At 45.2% G+C, this 21337-nt stretch overlaps 1 protein-coding gene across 1 annotated transcript in view; it reads left to right on the top strand.

The window, feature by feature from the left end:
- The window catches only part of LOC143984092 (uncharacterized), a 39241-nt gene that overhangs the window by 1136 nt on the left and 16768 nt on the right, over positions 1-21337 (top strand). The window contains exon 2 of the mRNA XM_077484409.1: positions 404-649. Coding sequence (XP_077340535.1) covers positions 404-649 — 246 coding nt within the window. The remainder of the gene's footprint in view (positions 1-403; positions 650-21337) is intronic.

Genomic DNA, 21337 nt, shown 5'->3' on the forward strand with positions numbered 1-21337 from the left:
CTGCTGGACAGTAAACTGGCCCCCTGTTTAGAAAGTCTGGAGATCCCTGGTCTACATAAATCCTAAAAAAAGAATTCCTGGTATGGATATTTTTACATAGATGCATTGGTCCAGAAATTGGAACCCAGAAGCTAGTGCAGATCACTGAAATAGTGGTGTCTATTACATTGATTTCCAGCTTCTATAGGGATTACCCAGATATTGAACATACATACTTACATCGGTCCAATCAGGACAAGCATAACTGTGTAAAAAATATCCATACCTGAATTATATTAAAATTAATTTCCTTCTCCTAATATGCCTATTTCAAAGAAAATTGTATCTGTACATCTGACAAACCATTGACAACAATTATTTAGTAATATATGGTTTAGTAATGCGTTCTTCTTTATTTCTCCAGCTCAGCCCTCTGTGTCTCTGGATATAAACAGTGATGGATCTCTGGAGTGTAGAGCCATTGGTGGATTCCTGGCTGCAGAGATCTCCTGGATCCCACATTCAGATGATATAAACATAACCAAAATTAAAGATTTGGATGATACTTTGACAGTGATCAGTACATACAAGTCTAATGGAGACAAGGCGACATGCCTTGTGTCTCATCCCACATTTGTGAATGTCTGGAGCCAGTCTATTGTATTATCAGGTAAAGTTGGTGAATGTATGTAAATTATGTTAGATTCTCCTAATGGACATATACCTGTACACCCAGCCTTCATATGCCCCATACACATGGTCAGATTTTCCGACGGAAAATGTGCAATCGGATCATGTTATCAGAAAATCTGACCGCATGTGGGCTCCATCTGATTTTTTCTGTCGGATTTTCTGACGTACAAAATTTGAGAACAGTATCTCAAATTTTCCGACAACAAAATCCAATCATGTGTAGACAAGTCCGATGCACAAAGTGCCACGCGTGCTCAGAATAAATTACGAGACGGAAGCACTCGGTCTGGTAAAACTAGCGTTCGTCATGCTGCAATGTTAAAAAATTGTTTAATGCAGCGCATTCTCTTTTTCTTTATAATGATAGAAGAATGAAGTTGTTTTGCTGCTCATATTCACGCAGACTTCTCACAAACTTCTTTCTTTATTCTTTCTCCTGATTTCATGAATATAATATTTTTCTTCTTCAGATCTCCCGAATCTTTTTAGATTTTTATGTTTTAATATTTTAAAAAAATGTTGTGGTTGTTTTTTTAATCAAGATCTCCTTTTTTTTATTTTAGTCATCTTGGTAATTTTTTTGTGTGTATTGTGTGTCAACTTACCACAACACAATTATTATATTTTTATTTTATTGTTTTATTTTTTAATCTCGAGGAGGTTGTTTGTTTTGGTGTCCCTTGTTAATTTGACTTTGTATTTTTGAAATGTACCTGCCTACTCATAAATAAACTGTCCTTTTTGAAGTAAAACACATAGGCAAGTATTTCTTTAACAAAAAAAAAATCTTTATTAGGGGTCATATAACCAAATAAAGAGGAAGGCAACGCTGGAGAAACTGGTGAAATTGGCGAAGCCTTTGGCCCCCAAGGCACATATCAACTATTTAAAGGCAAAATTGGTGGCCTGATGAGTCCATATATAAGGGAGTACAATCTGGTCCAGAAGTCCAAGAGATCAGGAACAGCAGCAGATGCTGGTCATACAAGAGCCTGCATCTTTTGTCAGACCAGACTGAACCCAGGCCATCACTCTCTGGTCTCCCTCCCACGCTTCCTTCCAGGCTGTGGCTGTGGTGTTGGAGGTGTGGCAGAAGGAGGAGGCGTATGGTCCAACTCCCACAAGTGGGTTTTTCTGGTTAGTTCGCCCCTCGACCCCTTATTTAGTGTGAGGTAAATTATTGCCTCACACATGAGGCATTGACCCTCCACCATTTTCTCCAGTTTGCAGGCAGCCAAGGCAGCCAAGGCTTCTTGATGAGTGGGGGTGGTATTGAAGGCTGCAGAAGCCTCCCCAATCAGCCTGAGCGCTGACTCCTCCACACGCCCCCCCCCCCCCCCTTTCTGGGCCTTTTGGTTGGAAGGCGGAGGGGAGGGACCTGGGATTCTGTCAGGCTCCTAGGCCTGCCCACCTCCTGGCTGCCACTAACCCCTACCTCCTCCTGGCTGCCACATTCCACAGCCACCTCCTCGCTACCACATTCCACGCCCTCCTCCTGGCTGAGGTCTTCCTTTGTATAAAAAAGGGACAAACTTTATTTTTTGGTTCATCAATCACACACAATTTTCAGCTCAGGAATGTTGCAAATTGAATGTTAACAAATAGAAAAGACTATCATTCTGAGCCTAGCATTTTTCATTCTTGTCCCAATTATTTTTGGCTACTACTGTCTATTGATATGTAAAACACTTTATTAAATCATCAATTAGTTAACCTCATTCATTTTTACTAAAAAAATATGTTGAACAATACTATACCTGGCTCAAGTTGGGTTCCTCCACTTCTTCCTGGCTGGAAGGCCCAGGGTGGGCGTTGGAAGCCTCAGCTGGGGTGGAAGGAAGTGTGGAAGGAAGGGTTGAGAGGGATTCCCTGACTTCAGTCTTGTCTAACAGAAAATGCAGTCTCTCATATTACCACAGCCTGGGGACATAAATGTCATCTGCTGCAGCTCCTGATCTCCTGGAGTCCATGACCTTCTTGCGCTCCCTCAGATATGTACTCCTCAGGCCTCCAATTTTGGCTTTTAAATAGGGGGTGTATGCCGTGGCGACCACTGGCTTCACCAACTTCAGCAGTTTCTCCAGCGCTGCCTGCCTCTTTAATTTATTGTTATAATGGGGGTGTTTCAGCTTCCATAGACAGGGCAGCTCCTTGTACTTGTCTATGAAAATAGGCAGAAAACTGTGGTCTTTGAACCCATCCATTTTCTCTGCAAGACACAAAACAAGACAAACCCTTATGTCAGGCTACACTCTCCTAATATTGACCCAATATAGGCCTCAATCTAGAAGCAGTATAGGCTAGTGATGTACCAAATTAAAATTGTACCTTTGTTAGAATGATCGTCGCTTCCGATACTCTGTCTTCCACTCACAGATCGTACATACGACGCGCGTGTTATGTTTTATATACTCTGCGCATGCGTGAAACGTCACCCGCCCCTGACGTTCTTTCTAGTCTATTCCCCGTCCCTTGTCTTTCAGCGCAGTGGGGAGAGCACATGGTATAGACACAGCAGGTGCGTGCTAATTTCAGCAACGAGGAGGACGAGGAAAGCCCGGAGCCAGAAATGTCCCGATCCCGGAGGAGAAGATTTAAGGCCTCAAATATGTCTTTTATAGAGATGTTGGAGATGGTGGACATATTGAAGAGGAACAACTATAATGGGAAGTATGGACCTTACCCAAACCCAAATATCAGAAAGGCCAAGATCATGACTAAAGTTGTGAAGAGTCTGCAGAAGAATTTTAGGGTATGAACTGAGGAAATGCCCTGAAACCGAGGGAGCACGATCAGTACAGAAAGATCAAGCGAGTTCTTCAAAAAAGTAAGCAGTTGTCGTGTGTTCATATTATTATTATTGCTTGCATACTGTTCCATGTGCTTTTATTTAGTGTTGTACAGTTTAAAATGGCCACTTTCATGTTCATGGGTTAAATCGTTCGTAGTAAACATCGCTCGATCGCCCACTTAAAATACAATGTTTTGGAAAGTTGCAGTTAACTACATTTATTCAGGTCTATTTCTAGTCAAAGGAAGTTTGTTGTCTAGAGGGACTCAGGAGCACTAGTGTGGGGCACCAGAACACCCTTTTTATTAGGGTGTCCCACACACGTGCTCCAGTGGATACTATAGGGGTGTCTCCATCTGTGAAACTTGCGCAAAACAGGTAAGTATTCCAGCTTTAGAAAGTGTATAAAATAGTGTTTTCAGCTTTGAACTCTGCCAAAAAACACAATTGTACAACACTTCCAAGCAATGTTTCATAGTTCTATTTCTGCCCTCAAATATCGGTGTGCTAAGTATTCCTTTTTTTACACTCTCATAGGGGAGAGAAGACTCGGGACGTCTGAGAACAACAGGGACCCCACACCTCCCAAAGAAGGGGAAATACCAACACCGGAAGTAGAGGAGGAGGAGGAAGGAGAGGTTGTTGAAATTGGTGAAATTGGCACCACAGCAGGTGAGTTTCTGAGACCACAGCTTCAGGTAATAGATGGATGCCTGGTTACTAAAGTGGCTGAGATGAAGGGGTTGCACCCCCAAAACACATACATCGATCCCCCATGATGGGAGATAGCACATGTTGACATTAGGCATGGGATTAGGAGGAAAATGCCCAGTTTGAATCACAATTTGTGTGCATCTTCCAAATTTTTTGCTTTTACAGGGGTGACACCCCATCCGATGAAGGCAATATCAACACAGTTTGGACATACTCATGTCTGATATTGGCTTCACTTTTCAAAGTTGAACTTTGTAAGTTCCTGAGTTCTGTATGTTATGCTTTGAAACATGTCTGTTTTATAAAAATACGGCTAGTTTTAGTAATGTTACCAAAAATGATGTTATATACACCAAAAATGCCACTTTGTGATTGTAAAAGGATCTATCCAGGGGAAGAGCATCACCATAGCATCAGTATATGCTCCAAATGATGCTCAGGCTCCATTTTTTAAAAACTTTTTTCCTAGTGCAAGATAAATATCACTCTCCACATATGCTCATTGGTGGGGACTTAGACTCAGGCCGCGTACACACGGGCGGACTGTTCGCTCAACTTTGTCCGCTGAACAGTGTTTCAGCGGACAGTCCGCCCGTGTGTGGGCTTTCAGCGGACAGTTTCAGCGGACAGTTTGACGGACAAAGTCTTTCGGAAATTCCGAAAAACTGTCCGCTGAAACTTTGTTTGAGCGAACAGTCCGCCCGTGTGTAGGCTACTTTCGAAATGAGCAAACTGTTCCCGCTCGGAGGAAAGTCTGCTCATTTCGAGCGCGTGTGAAGGTAGGCGGGGCCCGCGATGGAGACGTCGCGGGCTCCGCCGCCTGGAATGGGCTTAAAGGGGAACCCCAACGCCGAAAAAAATCGGCGTGGGGGTTCCCCCAAAGTCCACAACAGACCCTTGTCCGAGCACGCTACCCGGCCGGCCAGGAAAGGGGGGGCGAGCGAGCGCGCCCCCCCCCTGAGCCGTACCAGGCCGCGTGCCCTCAACATGGGGGGTGCCTTGGGGAAGGGGGGGCCGCGCGGCCCCCCCACCCCAAAGCACCTTGTCCCCATGTTGATGAGGACAAGGGCCTCTTCCCGACAACCCTGGCCGTTGGTTGTCGGGGTCTGCGGGCGGGGGGCTTATCGGAATCCGGGAGCCCCCTTTAATAAGGGGGCCCCCGGATACCGGCCCCCCACCCTATGTGAATGAGTATGGGGTACAATGTACCCCTACCCATTCACCTGTGAAATAAAGTACAAAAAAAAACACAACACAGGGAAAAAATATTTTATTGCACAGCTCCGGGGGTCTTCCGTCTTCGGGGGTCTTGTCCCCCTCTTCGGTTCTTCTGCCGGGCCACCGCGCCTTCTTATAGCTCTTTTACAGGCGGTGGCCCAGTCTTCTGTCGCCGCCGCCTTCCGTTCTTCTGTCGCCGTCTTCCGGTCTTCTGTCGCCGCTGTCGCCGCCGCCGCCTTCCGTTCTTGTTCTTCTTCTTGTTCTTCTTCTTCTTCTCCTGGAGATGTTGACTCGATGAGCTCCGGGCATTCCGGCCGGAGAGAGCGACGTGTCAACATCTCCTGGAGAAGAAGAAGAAGAAGAAGAAGAAGAAGAAGAAGAAGAACAAGAAGAACAAGAAGAAGAACAAGAACGGAAGGCGGCGGCGGCGACAGCGGCGACAGAAGACCGGGCCACCGCCTCAAAAAGAGCTATAAGAAGGCGCGGTGGCCCGGCAGAAGAACGGAAGAAGGCGACAGAAGAACGGAAGGCGGCGGCGACAGAAGACCGGGCCACCGCCTGCAAAAGAGCTATAAGAAGGCGCGGTGGCCCGGCAGAAGAACCGAAGAGGGGGACAAGACCCCCGAAGACGGAAGACCCCCGGAGCTGTGCAATAAAATATTTTTTCCCTGTGTTGTGTTTTTTTTTGTACTTTATTTCACAGGTGAATGGGTAGGGGTACATTGTACCCCATACTCATTCACATAGGGTGGGGGGCCGGTATCCGGGGGCCCCCTTATTAAAGGGGGCTCCCGGATTCCGATAAGCCCCCCGCCCGCAGACCCCGACAACCAACGGCCAGGGTTGTCGGGAAGAGGCCCTTGTCCTCATCAACATGGGGACAAGGTGCTTTGGGGTGGGGGGGCCGCGCGGCCCCCCCTTCCCCAAGGCACCCCCCATGTTGAGGGCACGCGGCCTGGTACGGCTCAGGGGGGGGGGCGCGCTCGCTCGCCCCCCCTTTCCTGGCCGGCCGGGTAGCGTGCTCGGACAAGGGTCTGTTGTGGACTTTGGGGGAACCCCCACGCCGATTTTTTTCGGCGTTGGGTGTCCCTTTAAGTCCATTCCAGGCGGCGGTGCCCGCGACGTCTCCTTCGCAGGCCCCGCCTACCTGTACACGCGCTCGAAATGGGCGGACTTGCCTCCGCCTTACGTGGGCGAGTCCGTTCATTTCAAAACTTGAGCGAACTGTTTGGCAGACAGTTCGCTGAAACAGTCCGCTCAAAAAGTGCCGTGTGTGGGCAAGTCCGCTCATGCAAATTTTGAGCGGACTGTTGCGGCAACTGTTTGACGAACAAAGTTTCAGCGAACAGTCCCCGCGTGTGTACGCGGCCTCAGACCTAGACAAGAGTAATAAGGGCCATACAGCTAAAGCCTTCCCAAAATCGATTCAATACCAAATAAGAACCCACCAACTGTTATGCCGCGTACACACAACCAGACTTTTCGACATCAAAGGTCCGACAGAACGATTCCGGCAGGACATTCGATCGTGTGTGGGCTGCAGCGGACTTTTGATTTGCAAAAATCCGACAGACTTTAGAAATGGAACATGTTTCAAATTTTTCCGCCGGAACTCCGGACCCAGTTCCTACCGAGAAATCCGCTCGTGTGTATGCTAGTCCGACGGACAAAAACCAACACGAGGGCAGCTATTGGCTACTGGCTATGAACTTCCTTATTCTAGTCCGGTCGTACGTCATCACGTTGGAATCCGTCGGACTTTGGTGTGATTGTGTGTGGCCAAGTCCGTTTATTCGGAAAGTCCGTCAGAACTCAGTCAAAACTCCGACAGAACTCCGCCTAAAGTCCGTCAGACCTAGTCCCTCGAAAAGTCCGGTCGTGTGTAAGCGGCATTAAACACCTGGAGGGCTCATAACGGAGTATACTTTTTACTCACACTCCCACAATAGCTACTCCAGGTTGGACTACATATTTTCTACAGCAGTTTTGACAGTCAACTCCACCTTAGCCAGAATTCATGCTTGCCCGTGGTCTGACCATCATATAGTGTCCTGTGTCTTCTCTCCCATTGGTCTCTCCAGGGATGCGGGAGCGTGGAGAATGAATGACTCCATGCTCATGGATCCTATAGCTTTATCCCAAATAACTGAATATATCTCAAAATACTTCACACACAATGACAATGGTGAGATTTCCCCAGCTTCATTGTGGGGAGCACACAAGGCGGTCCTGAGGGGAAGGCTTATGTAGTTAGCCTCAGATTGCAAACACCAAAAGCTTCTGGATATTACCTCCCTCGTGGCCGACCTTGAGAAATTGTATCGCAAACATGGTCGAACCCCAAACACAAGAATTATTCCCTACAGATATGCTGATGGCTAGCATGTTCCTGATCCCAAAGCCAGGAAAGGATCCCTCTCTTCCCCAAAATTTTAGACCTATATTGGTCATAAATAATGATTTAAAAATATTTAGCCGTATGTTAGCGGATCGCCTAGCAGCTATAATTACAACATTAAACTACCCTGATCAAACGAGATTCATCCCTACTAGACAAATCATGGACAAAATTCGCCTTGCATCAAATATTATACAAGACACTGACTTGCATTCATGCAAAGTGTTGATGCTGAGTCTAGATATCAACAAGGCCTTTGATATCGTCCTATGGCTGTATTTAGACACACTCTTACTCAAATTTGGGATACAGGGTAAGTTTGTAAATGGTTTCCGTGCTCTATATTGCCAACCTCAAACTAGAATCAAACTTCCAGGCTGTTCATCAAAATACTTTACCCTGGGGAGGGGAACTAGACAGGGCTGCCCTTTATCCCCCTTATTATTTGCCCTCGCGATCGAACCCCTGTCTAGATACATCAATAGCGACCCCAACATTAGAGGATACAGTAGTAATAACCAAGAATATAAACTAAGTCTGTATGCAGACAACGTCCTCCTTTTTCTATCCGACTCCTTAATATCACCGCCCAATCTTCTCTCAGCTTTAAACACCTTCTATAAGATATCCGGTCTGGGAATTAACCCCTCTAAATGTGTAGCTATGCCAATAAATTTACCACAATCCTTGGTCTCGTCCCTACAGAGCAGCTATGGGTTCTCCTGGAACACATAATCATTACAGTACCTGGGTATTAAACTAGCCCCAACTCTCAAAGCATTATACACCCAAAACTACCCACAAGCCTTTTCCAATATTAAAAGGTTATCAGCTCAATGGTCCTCATATCACATATCCTTTTTAGGCCGTATACAGGCAGTCAAAATGTCCGTCCTCCCAAAATTGTTGTTTTACTTCAGAGCCCTCCCACTGTATGTGTCTAGATCTACTATACAGGCCATACAATCAGATCTACTAAAATTTATCTGGCAGGGCAAACAACTACGCATGGGTAGATCACTGATGTTTAGAGCCAGAGACGGGGTGGACTAGGTTGCCTGAACCTATGGAAATACTATGTGGCAGCCAGATTGGTTCAACTAGCCCAATGGCATGCACTGCCGTTTCACATTCCATGGCTGCAGTTTGAGAGAGCATCTATCAAACCATATTACCTCCCAGGCATCCTGTGGACTAATACTTTAGTATCGGGCAGCTTTCTTGTTCCCCAACATTGCTTTTATTATTGTTTTATTGTCTGTGATCACTTTTTATTGATATTTTTTGGCGTGTCATTTTATTTATGACATATTGCAATAAACCTATTGGTGTTTTTGACCTGCACCATTTGGAACCCCTATGTTCCTTTTTTTATATCTCAACCTGAGCATTGGAGGGTAAGAAGTGAACTGGTCCCAGATACGGCCATCTTGGAGTATTCGCTCCTTGGAGCTCGCAGTCGCAGATACAGAGTCAAGGACCTCCTGCAAGGATCCATTCAACCACTGCTCCCACATGGGATTAGATCGTGATTGTAAGTCTTTATGACCCACTGGCGTATGATATCTGTGTCCAACTATACCGGTAAGGGCCGGTTCACACAGGGGGCGATGCGAGGCGACACCGACTTGCCTCGCCGCGACCTGCCGCGACCTCAGCGGCGACTTGCAAATGACTTCTGTATAGAAGTCAATGCAAGTCGCCCCGAGGTCGCCCAAAAGTAGTACAGGAACCTTTTTTCTGAGTCGGAGCGACTCGAGTCGCTCCTCTCAGAACGGTTCCATTGTACAGAACGGGGGCGACTTGTCAGATCGCGGCGAGGCAAGTCGTGTCGCCTCGCATCGCCCCCAGTGTGAACCGGCCCTAAGTGTACCCACTTTTTTTCTTGACTGGTTGTTGTTGATGTGACTTCAGACAACTAGTCCCAGCCCCCATTGTTTGCATTGCTTTTTCCAGACCTTTCTCTGCGTTTGGCATCATCCTACAGGAACATTCATTAGCACATTTGGGTTTATTTGGATTATTCCCAATATAGGATACATTGGAGTTAATTTCTTCAATGTGAACTACATTCACCACGTTTTTCACTTTTTTCACTTTTTTCATATATTCTTTTGCACTTTTATGTAAATCTCATCATATTGTGCAGTGTTCTTTTATGTGCTTTATCACACTTGTTTTCACATTTGTGTATATAATGTTTAGCTCTACACTAGTTTTTTATCATTTTGTTTAGCTTTGTTTGCTTGAGTGTTAGCTGCTTTATCACCTTTGTTAAATATTAGCACAGTGTTTTCTCACTTTTTTTTATTTATTTATTTATTTATTTCCATATGTCACCAACAATACGGATCAATGTATTTGTAATGTCTTCTTCTATGTACTAATTTGTACTTTTTCAATAAAAAGTTTGTAAACAAAAAATAAATCTAATTAAGCTAGCTGAAGAGGAAGAAGAAAAAAGACTTTGTCATTTCATATACATCATCACAACTTCAGGTTCAGAGAGCTGAACAGTGCACTGCAATCTAGGGGGAGCCCTTGAGTACAGTGTATGAACAAATGTATTGTATTTCACTGCTGGTGTGTGCTCTGAGGCTGAAGTGGGAAGGTGCTCAGTATCAAGGCTTTGTCATATTGAGCATAAGTCCCACTCTTTGTCTGTCTGCATATACTCCTCAGGTGACCTTTGAGGTTTGGTTTAACATACACATTGATTGTTATTACTTACACATACTTCATATTGGAATTATCACTGTGTCTAATGTGTTAAACAAGTTTCTTTCAGTAAACTATTTATGTGGTTAAGTTACAACTTGTGTGAGACTCTGTTACTACAGCTGGTGAAGTGGCGAGTACCAAGGTGACGGTAAATATACAGTATAGTGTGTTATTGCTGTGTATCACTTGGGTCTTACACTAACATTACCATACAGTTGTGCCAAGGAGGTCGAGTCCATTTCTGGGGTTGAGAGGCAGAGTGCAGACCCAAACAATTATCAGCAGCTCCTTAGGGGGTCAGTGCTACAAATGCATTTTTCTTTATTTCTCCAGCTCAGCCCTCTGTATATAAACAGTGATGTATCTCTGGAGTGTAGAGAAAGTGGTGGATTTCCGGCTGCAGAGATCTCCTGGATCCCACATTCAGATGATATAAACATAACCAAAATTAAAGATTTGGATGATACTTGGACAATAAGGATGAGCCGAACACCCCCCTGTTCTGTTCGCACCAGAACCTGCGAACAGACCTAAACTTCGTGTGAACTTTAGAACCCTATTAAAGTCTATGAGACTTGAACGTTCAAAATCGAAAGTGCTAATTTCAAAGGCTAATGTGCAAGTTACTGTCCTAAAAAGTGTTTGGGGACCCGGGTCCTGCCCCAGGGGACATGGATCAATGCAAAAAAATGTTTTAAAAACTGCAGTTTTTTCAGGAGCAGTGATTTTAATAATGATTAAAGTGAAACAATAAAAGTGTAATATTCCTTCAAAATCTGTACCTGGGGGGTGTCTATAGTATGCCTGTGAAGGGGCGCATGTTTCCCATGCTTACAACTGTCCCTGCACAAAGTGTCATTTCTGCAGGAAAAAAAGTATTTTAAAATCACTTGCGGCGTAATACAGAGAACACGCAATGAGTGTTCTCTGTATTACGGGAGCCGACAATTCATTCATTGATAAAAAAAAAAGTGTGGGGGTTCCCCTAAATTCAATTACCAGGCCCTTCAGGTCTGGTATGGATATTAAGGGGAACCCCGCGTCAAATTAAAAAAAAATGGATGTGGGGTCCCCCTAAATATCCATACCAGACCCTTTATCCGAGCACGCAACCTGGCAGGCCACAGGAAAAGAGGGGGGGCGAGAGGGCCCCCCCCTCCTGAACCGTACCAGGCCACGTGCCCTCAACATTGGGAGGATGCTTTGGGGGTCTGTGACCCCTCAAAGCACCATGTCCCCATGTTGATGGGGACAAGGGTCTCATCCTCACAACCCAGGCCGGTGGTTGTGGGGGTCTGCGGGGGGCTTATCAGAATCTGCAAGCCCCCTTTAACAAGGGGACCCCCAGATCCTGGCCCCCCCTGTTTGAAATGGTAAGGGGGTACAAAAGTACCCCTACCATTACACAAAGAAAGTGTAAAAAATGGTTAAATAAGACAAATACACTTGGGTCACAGACCCCCAAAGCATCCTCCCAATGTTGAGGGCATGTGGCCTGGTACGGTTCAGGAGGGGGGGGCGCTCTCTTGTCCCCCCCTCTTTTCCTGCGGCCTGCCAGGTTGCGTGCTCGGATAAAGGGTCTGGTATGGATTTTTAGGGGGACCCCCACGTCAATTTTTTTTTTTAATTTGACGCAGGGTTCCCCTTAATATCCATAACAGACCTGAAGGACCTGGTAATTGAATTTAGGGGACTTGTATATTAGCCTTTAAAATTAGCACTTTAGATTTCTCCCATAGACTTGTACAGGGTGTTTTTTTCAAATTTACTGTGAACAGCCCAAATTGTTCACTGTTCGCTGATCATTGACATAACCAACCCAGACAACATTGTACATATGATTATAAACAATGACAGAAACCTTCACTGTGTCTTTTCTTTGTCTTTAGGTGGTACTCGTTATTTTTGGAGGATTATTGGACTCATCATCTTCAGTTGTCTTGTCATAGGACTCTTTTTATACTGCAGATACAAGTCCAAGGCAATACCTATGTAGGAATAGAGACATAATCTAAAGTAGAACTCTTGAGGGTATTTGCAATCCAAAGGATCAAGTAAATTAAGCACAAATGAACAGAGGCCTTTCACCACTCCTGATGGTTCAATGATGGACAATGTCTGTGGCCTCCTTCCGGTATCTCTAAAATCTCTGATGCAGCATTACTGGAACAGCAACCCAGAACAATAGAAGAGCAGCTTCCAGGAACAACAGCTCAGTTTAGTGGTTGAGCTAGCAGCCATGGCATTCGGCACATAGCTCAGTCCTACAGCACATGGCCCTCTGATGGCACTGTACCCAGTCCCTCTCAACACATTAACTCACAGCAGATAGTCTCTATGGGCTCAGCACAGGATCAGTCTGTCCTGTTTTGTGAGGCATAGTGGGTCCAAAGGTGGTAAAAGTAATTGGGCGCCAGACACTTCTTGGATGCCAAAGAGGTTTTATTTCTTTTAACAGTCCTTTTATATTTTGCAAGGGAAAGAGGGTTGGGGCCAGGACACCCTTAAGTAGTTGCAATTTTAAAAGGCAGACTCCAATAGGCAGGCTTCAATAGGAGGACAGCTGTAAAGGGAAAGACCCCAGCAAAGTGCCACTTCTGCACGTGCAGATTTGCTGTCCCCTAAGGCTACAGTACTTAACAGTTCCTAATACAAATGTAACAGTTCTCTCAGCTTTACTTCAACTTCTCCTTGTATTTCTTCATCCCCTTGAGCTCCTGGTCTCTCACCGGACCCTCTGATTCACTAACTCTGAATCCTGTGAGCTCCTCAAGGCTTTTGCGGCGGTATCTCCCTCAAGCGTCACCCGCACTTCCCTGCTGGGTCCCTAGCTAGTTCTTTGGCCGGCAGAACTGTCACTTTTGGTTGGACTGCAAGCCGCAGTCCCAACCTTGCTCTGCTCTCTTGCTTCTGGATAGGCCCCCACACACCCTAGCAGCCAGATGCCCCCGGGATAGACCCAATCTCTGGCCTAGCAGTCCGGGACAGATGACACACATCCACCCAGACTGCATTCTGGGTGGCAAAGAACCTAGATCACCTGAATCCACCCAAATATATAGGCTGTCCCAGCAGGCCAAGGGATTCAAGAAAACCCCTGCCCATTGGTTGAGATACCTCATATACCCATAACCTGACCTTGAGTTGTCCTTCTCATACCTAGTCCCACCAAGTTCCCAGCCACCTAGGGGTAGAAGAGAAAGGTACTACAAAGTCAAACTTAGGGAGAAATCAATGGATCTCTAACAATTTAACTATGGTAGCCACCCCTGACAAGGAATTTGGTGACGAGCCCCCTGACTAAACCCCAGGGAGCTACAGAGAAAAATACAGAGGAGAATAATTGAAATAATAAAAGAGGTCAGTGAGGACTATACGGCGGACAATTTGTCCGTGTGTGGGCTCCGACTGACTTTTTCTTCCCGAAAGTCCTGCGGACTTTGAAAGAAGTCTTGACTCAAAATTGTCCGCCAGACTCGGCAGTCTGGCGGACAATCCGCCCGGCTGTATGCTAACCAGCTAGACTTTTGAAATGAACAGACTTGCCCACACACGGAGTAAAGTCTGTTCATTTTGATTGTGGATCCAGGTAGATGGAACTAGCGTGAAGGAAGTCAATGTCGTCACCCCCATCGGTGAGATTGACACCTCTCTAGCCCTGTCAACTGGTATAGATTTAAAGAGGAACCCCTACACAGAAAAAACGTTGTGGGGGTCCCCCCAAAGTCCATAGCAGACCCTTATCCGAGCAAGCAACCTGGCCGGTCAGGAAAGGGAGTGGAAACGAGCGAGCACCCCCTCTCCTGAGCCGTACCAGGCCACAAGCCCTCAACATGGGGGGTGCTTTGGGGAAAGGGGTCCCTGCGGCCCCCCACCCCAAAGCACCTTGTCCCCATGTTGATGAGGACAAGGGCCTCTTCCCGACAACCCTGTCACCCCGTTGGTTGTCGGGGTCTGTGGGCGGGGGCTTATCAGAATGCAGGAGCCCCCTTTAATAAAGGGGCCCCCAGATTCCAGCCCCCTACCCTATGTGAATGAGTATGGGGTACGATGTACCCCTAGCCATTCACCTGGGGAAAAAAGTGTACATAAAAAAAACACAACACAGGTTTTTAAAGTACTTTATTTAGACAGCTCAGGGGGTCTTCTTGCCTGGCTCCTCCTCTATCTTCTGCTCTTTTACAAGTGGAGGAGCCACTCTTTCTCCTTCGCCGTGGCCGCTGTCCAGGGGTCTTCTTCCTCTTCCAGATGTTGATACAACGCTCTCTCCAGCCTTAATGGCAGGGACGCGTAGTGTGGCGATTTATATAGGGATAAGGGGCGGGTCACCGGGTGATGTCACATGGTGACCCCGCCCCTTATGATGTCACAGCCCCAGCATCCTCCGGGGCTGTAACATCATACGGAGTGGGGTCAACATGTAACATCACCCGGTGACCCCGCCCCTTATCCCTATATAAGTCGCCACACAACACCGTCCCTGCCATTAAGGTTGGAGAGAGCGTTGTGTCAGCATTGGAAGGAAGAAGAAGAAGAAGGTGGCGGCGACAACGACAAGACTGGGCCAACGCTAGTTAAAGAGCTGGAAGAAGAAAGCGGAAGCCCGGCAAGACTCCGAAAGTCAGAAGAAGACCCCCAAAGTCAGAAGAAGACCCGGACAGTGGTGTGATGAAGGAGAAAGCCGGGCTACTCTGCTAGTAAAAGAGCTAGAAAAAGAGCAGAAGATAGCGGAGGAGCCCAGCAAGAAGACCCCATGAAGATGGAAGAAGACCCCTGGAGCTGTCTAATAAAGTACTTTAAAACCCTGTGTTGTGTTTTTTTATGTACACTTTTTTCCCCAGGTGAATGGGTAGGGGTACATCTTACCCCATACTCATTCACATAGGGTATGGGGCCAAAATCTGATTATTAAAGGGGGCTCCTGGATTCTGATAAGCCCCCCACCCGCAGACCCCGACAACCAAGGGCCAGGGTTGTCGGGAATAGGCCCTTGTCCTCATCAACATGGGGACAAGGTTTTTTGGGGTGGGGGGGCCCATGTTGAGGGCATGCAGCCTGGTATGGCTCAGGAGGGTTCGCTCTCTTGTTCCCACCCCCTTTCCTGACCGGCCAAGCTGCGTGCTCGGATAAGGGTCTGCTTTGGACTTTGGGGGGATCCAAATGGATGGAGGCGGCGACATTGACTTCCTTCGCTAGTTCCGTCTACCTGGAGCCACGTTCAAAATGAACGGATTTTACTCCATATGTGGGCAAGTCTGTTCATTTCAAAAGTCCAGATCACAGATCAAAAGTCTGGTCGTGTGTGGGCGTGTGTGTGCATATCCGCTCGTTCGGATAGTCTGATCGTCAGGGCAGGACTTAGGGTGGTGGGGGCCCCTGGGCTTGAGTCATTTTCGGGCCCTACCTTCCATATATTATCGGATTTATCGGCGTATAACATGCAGCGGCGTATAATACGCACCTGAAGTTTAGGAGGGGATTTTAAGGAAAAAAACTTACATTTAAATGCCCATCAATGCACCCTTATCAGTGTCCATCTGCAGCCTTGCCCATCCATCTGCAGCCTTGTCCAGTGTCATTGCAGCCTTGTCAGTGTAGCCTTGTCATTTGCAGCCTTGCCCCAGTGTCATTTGCAGCCTTATCATTTGTAGCCTTGTCATTGCAGTCTTGACATTTAAAAATGGCGTCGCCGAGATACATCTTGGCAGGTCTCGGGTCCTCTTGGCGGCTCTCGGGTCCTGTCGCAGTCCTGAGCGGAGCAGAGAGTATCCGAGTGTACTCAGCTTGGCTCACCTTCACACCCAGTCCCTGTGTTATGTCCATCATAAGGCGGGACTGGGTGTGACTGTGAGCGGAGCTGAGCCGAGTACACTCGGCTATGTATCTCGGCGGGGCCCCCTATTTGGCAGGGCCCATGGGCTTGAGCCCAGTCAAGCCCAATGGTAAGTCCTGCCCTGCTGATCGTGTGTACCCGGCATTAGAGTATATTTTCAGTTAACACATTTTAATATAGAAAAATAAATGTTGTAAAACTTGGATGACAGATATATGTTCTGTCCTATGCCCAATACCTTTTATATAACTTACACATGTCATTCTAAAGGCGTCTGTAATGTTGGAATGCATCTTTTTCTCTAAATAAAGAGTTTAAAATAAAGCCGTTTATACTTCAGTGGAATGTTTTTACTTATGTTTTTTTTGCACTTTTGTATAGTTTATATACTGTGTTTGTGCGTGTTTGCAAAATTAAAGTGGGCCAGTCAGAATGAAGTCCAGGGACAAATTTTTATCCCAGCCCAGCCCTGGATACACAAATATATAAAGACTAAAAAAGTAAAGATTGGGAGGTGAATATCACACTTCAGAATTACATTTTTTTGTCTGTTTTTTTTTTCTTTGTTTGGTGTATGCTGTTAATGTTTTAATGGACTTTATTACATTATGAAAGAAAAGGTTAAATGCTAAGTCCACCTTTAAAAAAAAAAAAAAATGCACCTAACTTTGCAGGAAAAAACATTTTTACTTACGTTTTTTTCTGCGTAACAACCTGCAAAGAAGCATAGTATCAGTGAGCAGTGGATCACGGGTGCAATGCCAGGCTCCTGCAGACTTTTCTATTGGCTATGTGTGTGTATGGGGCTTTATGTTGGAGAACTGGAGCAAATGCTAGTGGGCTATTCCATTGAGAACTACAAGTCAGTCTGCCGTGGTGAGGGATGGGATTTGTAGCTCATGCATTTACAGATCTCTGCGAATGAATGAAACGTCTGTGGGGGATATGTACATACTGTACACTATCACAAGGCGTTTTTAGGGGAGTGGGGGGTTCACTTGGCACCATGTTACATGTTACACCCTAAATACAGGTGTAACATGTAATATGTTGCAAAAGGTAGAGTTAGGACTTTAAGTGACACTCTATAGTATTTCCCTCCCCTGTTTCCCTCCTCCCTTGGCTATTGCTGTTGACCAACAGCCTTGCATTGTGCATAGTATGTGGAGGCTGGTGGTATTTTTTTGGGGGGGCAGAAAACAGTACACCCACAGCCACCACCCCCAATTGGGTCACCTGCATCACCCCTCCCTCCCCCAGTCAGTCGGTCGATTACCAGCCCCGCCACTTACCCCATCTATGGTGCGGGCAGCTGTTCCCTCCATCTCCTCCTCGGCATCTCCTCCCTCCTCTTCCTAGGCCAATATGATTGCTTCCCCTTTTTTGGCCAATGGGGAAATGGGTCTCATGACCCACTGCCTGATTGGCCGGGAGGAGAATTAGTGTGACAATAGCGAATATTCATTCAATATTGTTACACAACTGGATGGGCTCAGGGTGCAGTGTTCTGTACCCCGAGTCCACCCATTTTTTAAGCCTATTAGAGCCTCTGGATCTAATCACGTGCTTAAAAAAAACAAAAACATTAGAATCCATGTATCCGGTGCCCTGCTTTACAGGCTGCCACTGTGCATAAGGATGCTGAGGGACTGTCCACAAGTCAGAGAGTCAAGGAGAAAATTTGAGTATGCGCTGGCTGCCGAGGGAGTGAGGAGTGAGATAAACGTGTTGGTTACTTGTACCCTAGGCATAACCAAGCATTTCATTAAAAAATAAGGGTCTGCACACCACTATTAGGTGTTCTGTTTTGCAACCAACTCTCCACAAAGTAACAACCTGTAGTACAATATAAAAGTAAAAATGGTAATGTGGCGCTTACTTAAGATGTCATTTCAACCATAATAAACAAATTAACAATAATAATCTATGGAAGTTCCAAATGGATAAGTCCAAAGAAATGATGCGCCCTTATATTAATCTCTCATCAAAATCGTATAGCCAGAGATTAACAAACCAATGCTATACCAATTAATGAGTAACCGTCCTTCAAGCAATGTGTGATAATAAACTTAAAACAGTGTATATAATGCTTGCTGCTCCCAGACTCCATCTAGTGCACTGCTAAATCAAGGCCCATACAGTAAGACCATAAAGAATGAGCCAGCAAGACAGCAAGAATAAAGAGCTCACAGGTGGGTCATCAATAATATATCCATGTGTAGATAAAAATATATTAAAACTCTAAAATACTCATAAAGAATAATACAAACATTGCAAATGAATAAAATTCATTTCTATAAATAAGTAACTAAATCCTAAAAAATAAAAATCCTATTGCAAATAAGGAATCTGTGCAAATAAGCAAAAAATAAATAAAAATAATAGAGTAAGAGTGCAAAATCTACAATATGTGCAAAATGGCAATGCTGCACAAATGGCAGTACCAAAGGTGCAATAATAATTTTTGCAAAAGCTTAAAAAAATATGTGCAAATGTAGCAAAAAAAAAATTTTAATTGTGCCAAACACTGTACAAAAAGCAATAATATGTGCAAAAAATTGTGCAAACAATGCAACAACCAGCAATATAAGTGATGTCCAAAATGTTTCATTAAAGTGCTCAAAAATATATATATAATAGTTTGTGAAATCCAGATGCATCCATGGATTTATGGAAAAGACGGGATCCCATACACAATCGGCACAATCCGATTGTGACAGTCTCTTTAGATGTGAGATGCAGTTCATCAAATATTTAAGTGGCCCCATCGAACCAAGCTCCAGTGTATATGATAAATGTTTCCCCCAGCCTCCCACCTCAATATATAAGAATAATCAGCCTTACTGACAAATCCACACTGGCCGATCCTCTGCCCTTCACCTGTTTCTAATTCTAGTCAGTGATCTCTTTTTTCCTTTTTTTTTCTTTCCTATTATCCCTTAGCCAGTATTCAAGCAGGCCCCTCTGGAGCTATTGTTTGGCCCTGTCTCTCTGTGTGTTTTTTTCATTGGCCTCTAACCAGTACCATTCCTCTGGACACTATATAAAAGATTTGGAATCATTCAGTCTGCAATCTGGAAAGTCCACTGCAGGTAGTTCCAGCATTTGTATAAAGTGTGGTAAATCATCTTTCGTTTGGATGTCGGATGGTGGAGTATTCGCACGGACAGAATTCTACTGGTGTCTCCAGAGTGGCAGTCTGGGCTTGCCACTCCAGAGGAGAATGTAGACGAACTCCTGTTCGTTTTCGTTGTGGATGAGGCGTTTGCCCTGGCAAACCACCTGATGCGGCCTTTCTCGATGAGGACCCTCACCCCGGATCAGAGGATCTTTAATTTCCGGCTTGCCAGAAAAGTCGTGGAGAACACTTTTGGAATACTGGCCAGCCGTTCTGCCTATTTTTGATGCCAATACACATGGCAGAATATAAACTAAATCACATAGTGCTTGCCTGCTGTGTTCTGCACAATTTTGTGAAAAAACATTCCTCAAACTATGTGGTCTCAGTTGACCCAGATGCAGACTTGCCGGAAAATGACAATCTCACGGCCCTTGAAGCTGCTCGTCCTGGCTTGCCCCCCCACCCCCAAAGCGCCTGCGAGGTCAGAACCCAATACATGGACTACTTTGTGGGTAGGGGGGTCATTGATATGCCAGACAATGTCTGAGAGGCATTTTTTTAAGATTTTTTTCTTTGAAACTACAATAATCTTTGTTTTCATTTACTGCTTGGCTTTGTTTTAGGTGTCTCCTAGGTATTTTTGCTGTTTTTTTGGGGGCTTTTTCTACAACAGTGCAAACCCAAGTTCTGAGCAAGATGAGGTGACAGTCTCTTCTTCAGATAATCTTATTATGTTGTGGGTCTGCTACACACACTTTGTTTTTTTTTTTGCTAATGTATGTAGTGCATTACTGACAAAAATATTGCTCATTTTCAGCACCATGGCAGAAATATGTGAGGTCAGGAAAATGGCGTGATTGGGGAAATTTAAACATCGCTGTGGGTGTTATTTACTAAAGGCACATCCACTATGCACTACAAGTGCACTGCAAAAGTGCACCTGAAACTGCACTTGGAGTGCAAAGTGGATTTGCCTTTAGTAAATAACACCCATTGCCACAGCAACCAACAACTTTACTCCAAATACTGCTTTTGTGCATTGAAAAAAGAAGCCACACATTGTTGATAATTTCACTTTTTACTCAAAGCACATTCACATGTGCGTTTAGAAAAGGGTTTTACAACAAACCAACATATTTGGTGTATAGAAAACATTATTTTGGGTAACATTTTCATAACTTGGCGTTTTTGTGTAAACAGGCATGTATCAAAGCATAACATACAGTACACAGGAACTTACAAAGTTCAACTTTGAAAAGTGAAGACAATATCAGACATGAGTATGTACAAACTGTGCTGATATTGCCTTCATCAGATGGGGTGTCACCCCTGGAAAAGCCAAATTTGGAAGATGCACACACTGAGAATACAAAAGTGGCCATTTTCCTCCTGATCCCATGCCTAATGTCAACATGTGCTATCTCCCATCATGGGGTATCAATGTACATGTTTTGGGGGTGCAACCCCTTCATCTCAGCCACTTTCCACAAAACACGTACATTGATCCCCCATGATGGGAGATAGTACATGTTGACACACTGTGTGCATCTTCCAAATTTGGCTTTTTGAAAAATATAAAAGTTTTTTGAAAAAATAAAAAACTATGCTAGCTAGTTTGGGGTGTTTCAGACTCTCCCCAAAACATCAATGATGTTCTTTATTTTCTGTTGAACATCATTGATGTTTTTCTGTATATTTTCTAAATCGTGATTGCACCCCATTATCTCCCCAATGATGATCTGGGCACTTTCACTGGTAAAATGTGATTCTTCTTCCACATCACCTAAAAAAATAAATAACACACCACGTATTATAAATATGCAGACATACATTGATTAGCTTACCAGAAGCTGTGGTCTCCGACACTCA

Source organism: Lithobates pipiens, unplaced genomic scaffold (assembly GCF_037356315.1).
Source record: "Lithobates pipiens isolate NorthernLeopardFrog02 unplaced genomic scaffold, aLitPip1_a1.2 Scaffold_16, whole genome shotgun sequence".
Classification (NCBI taxonomy): Eukaryota; Metazoa; Chordata; class Amphibia; order Anura; family Ranidae; genus Lithobates; species Lithobates pipiens.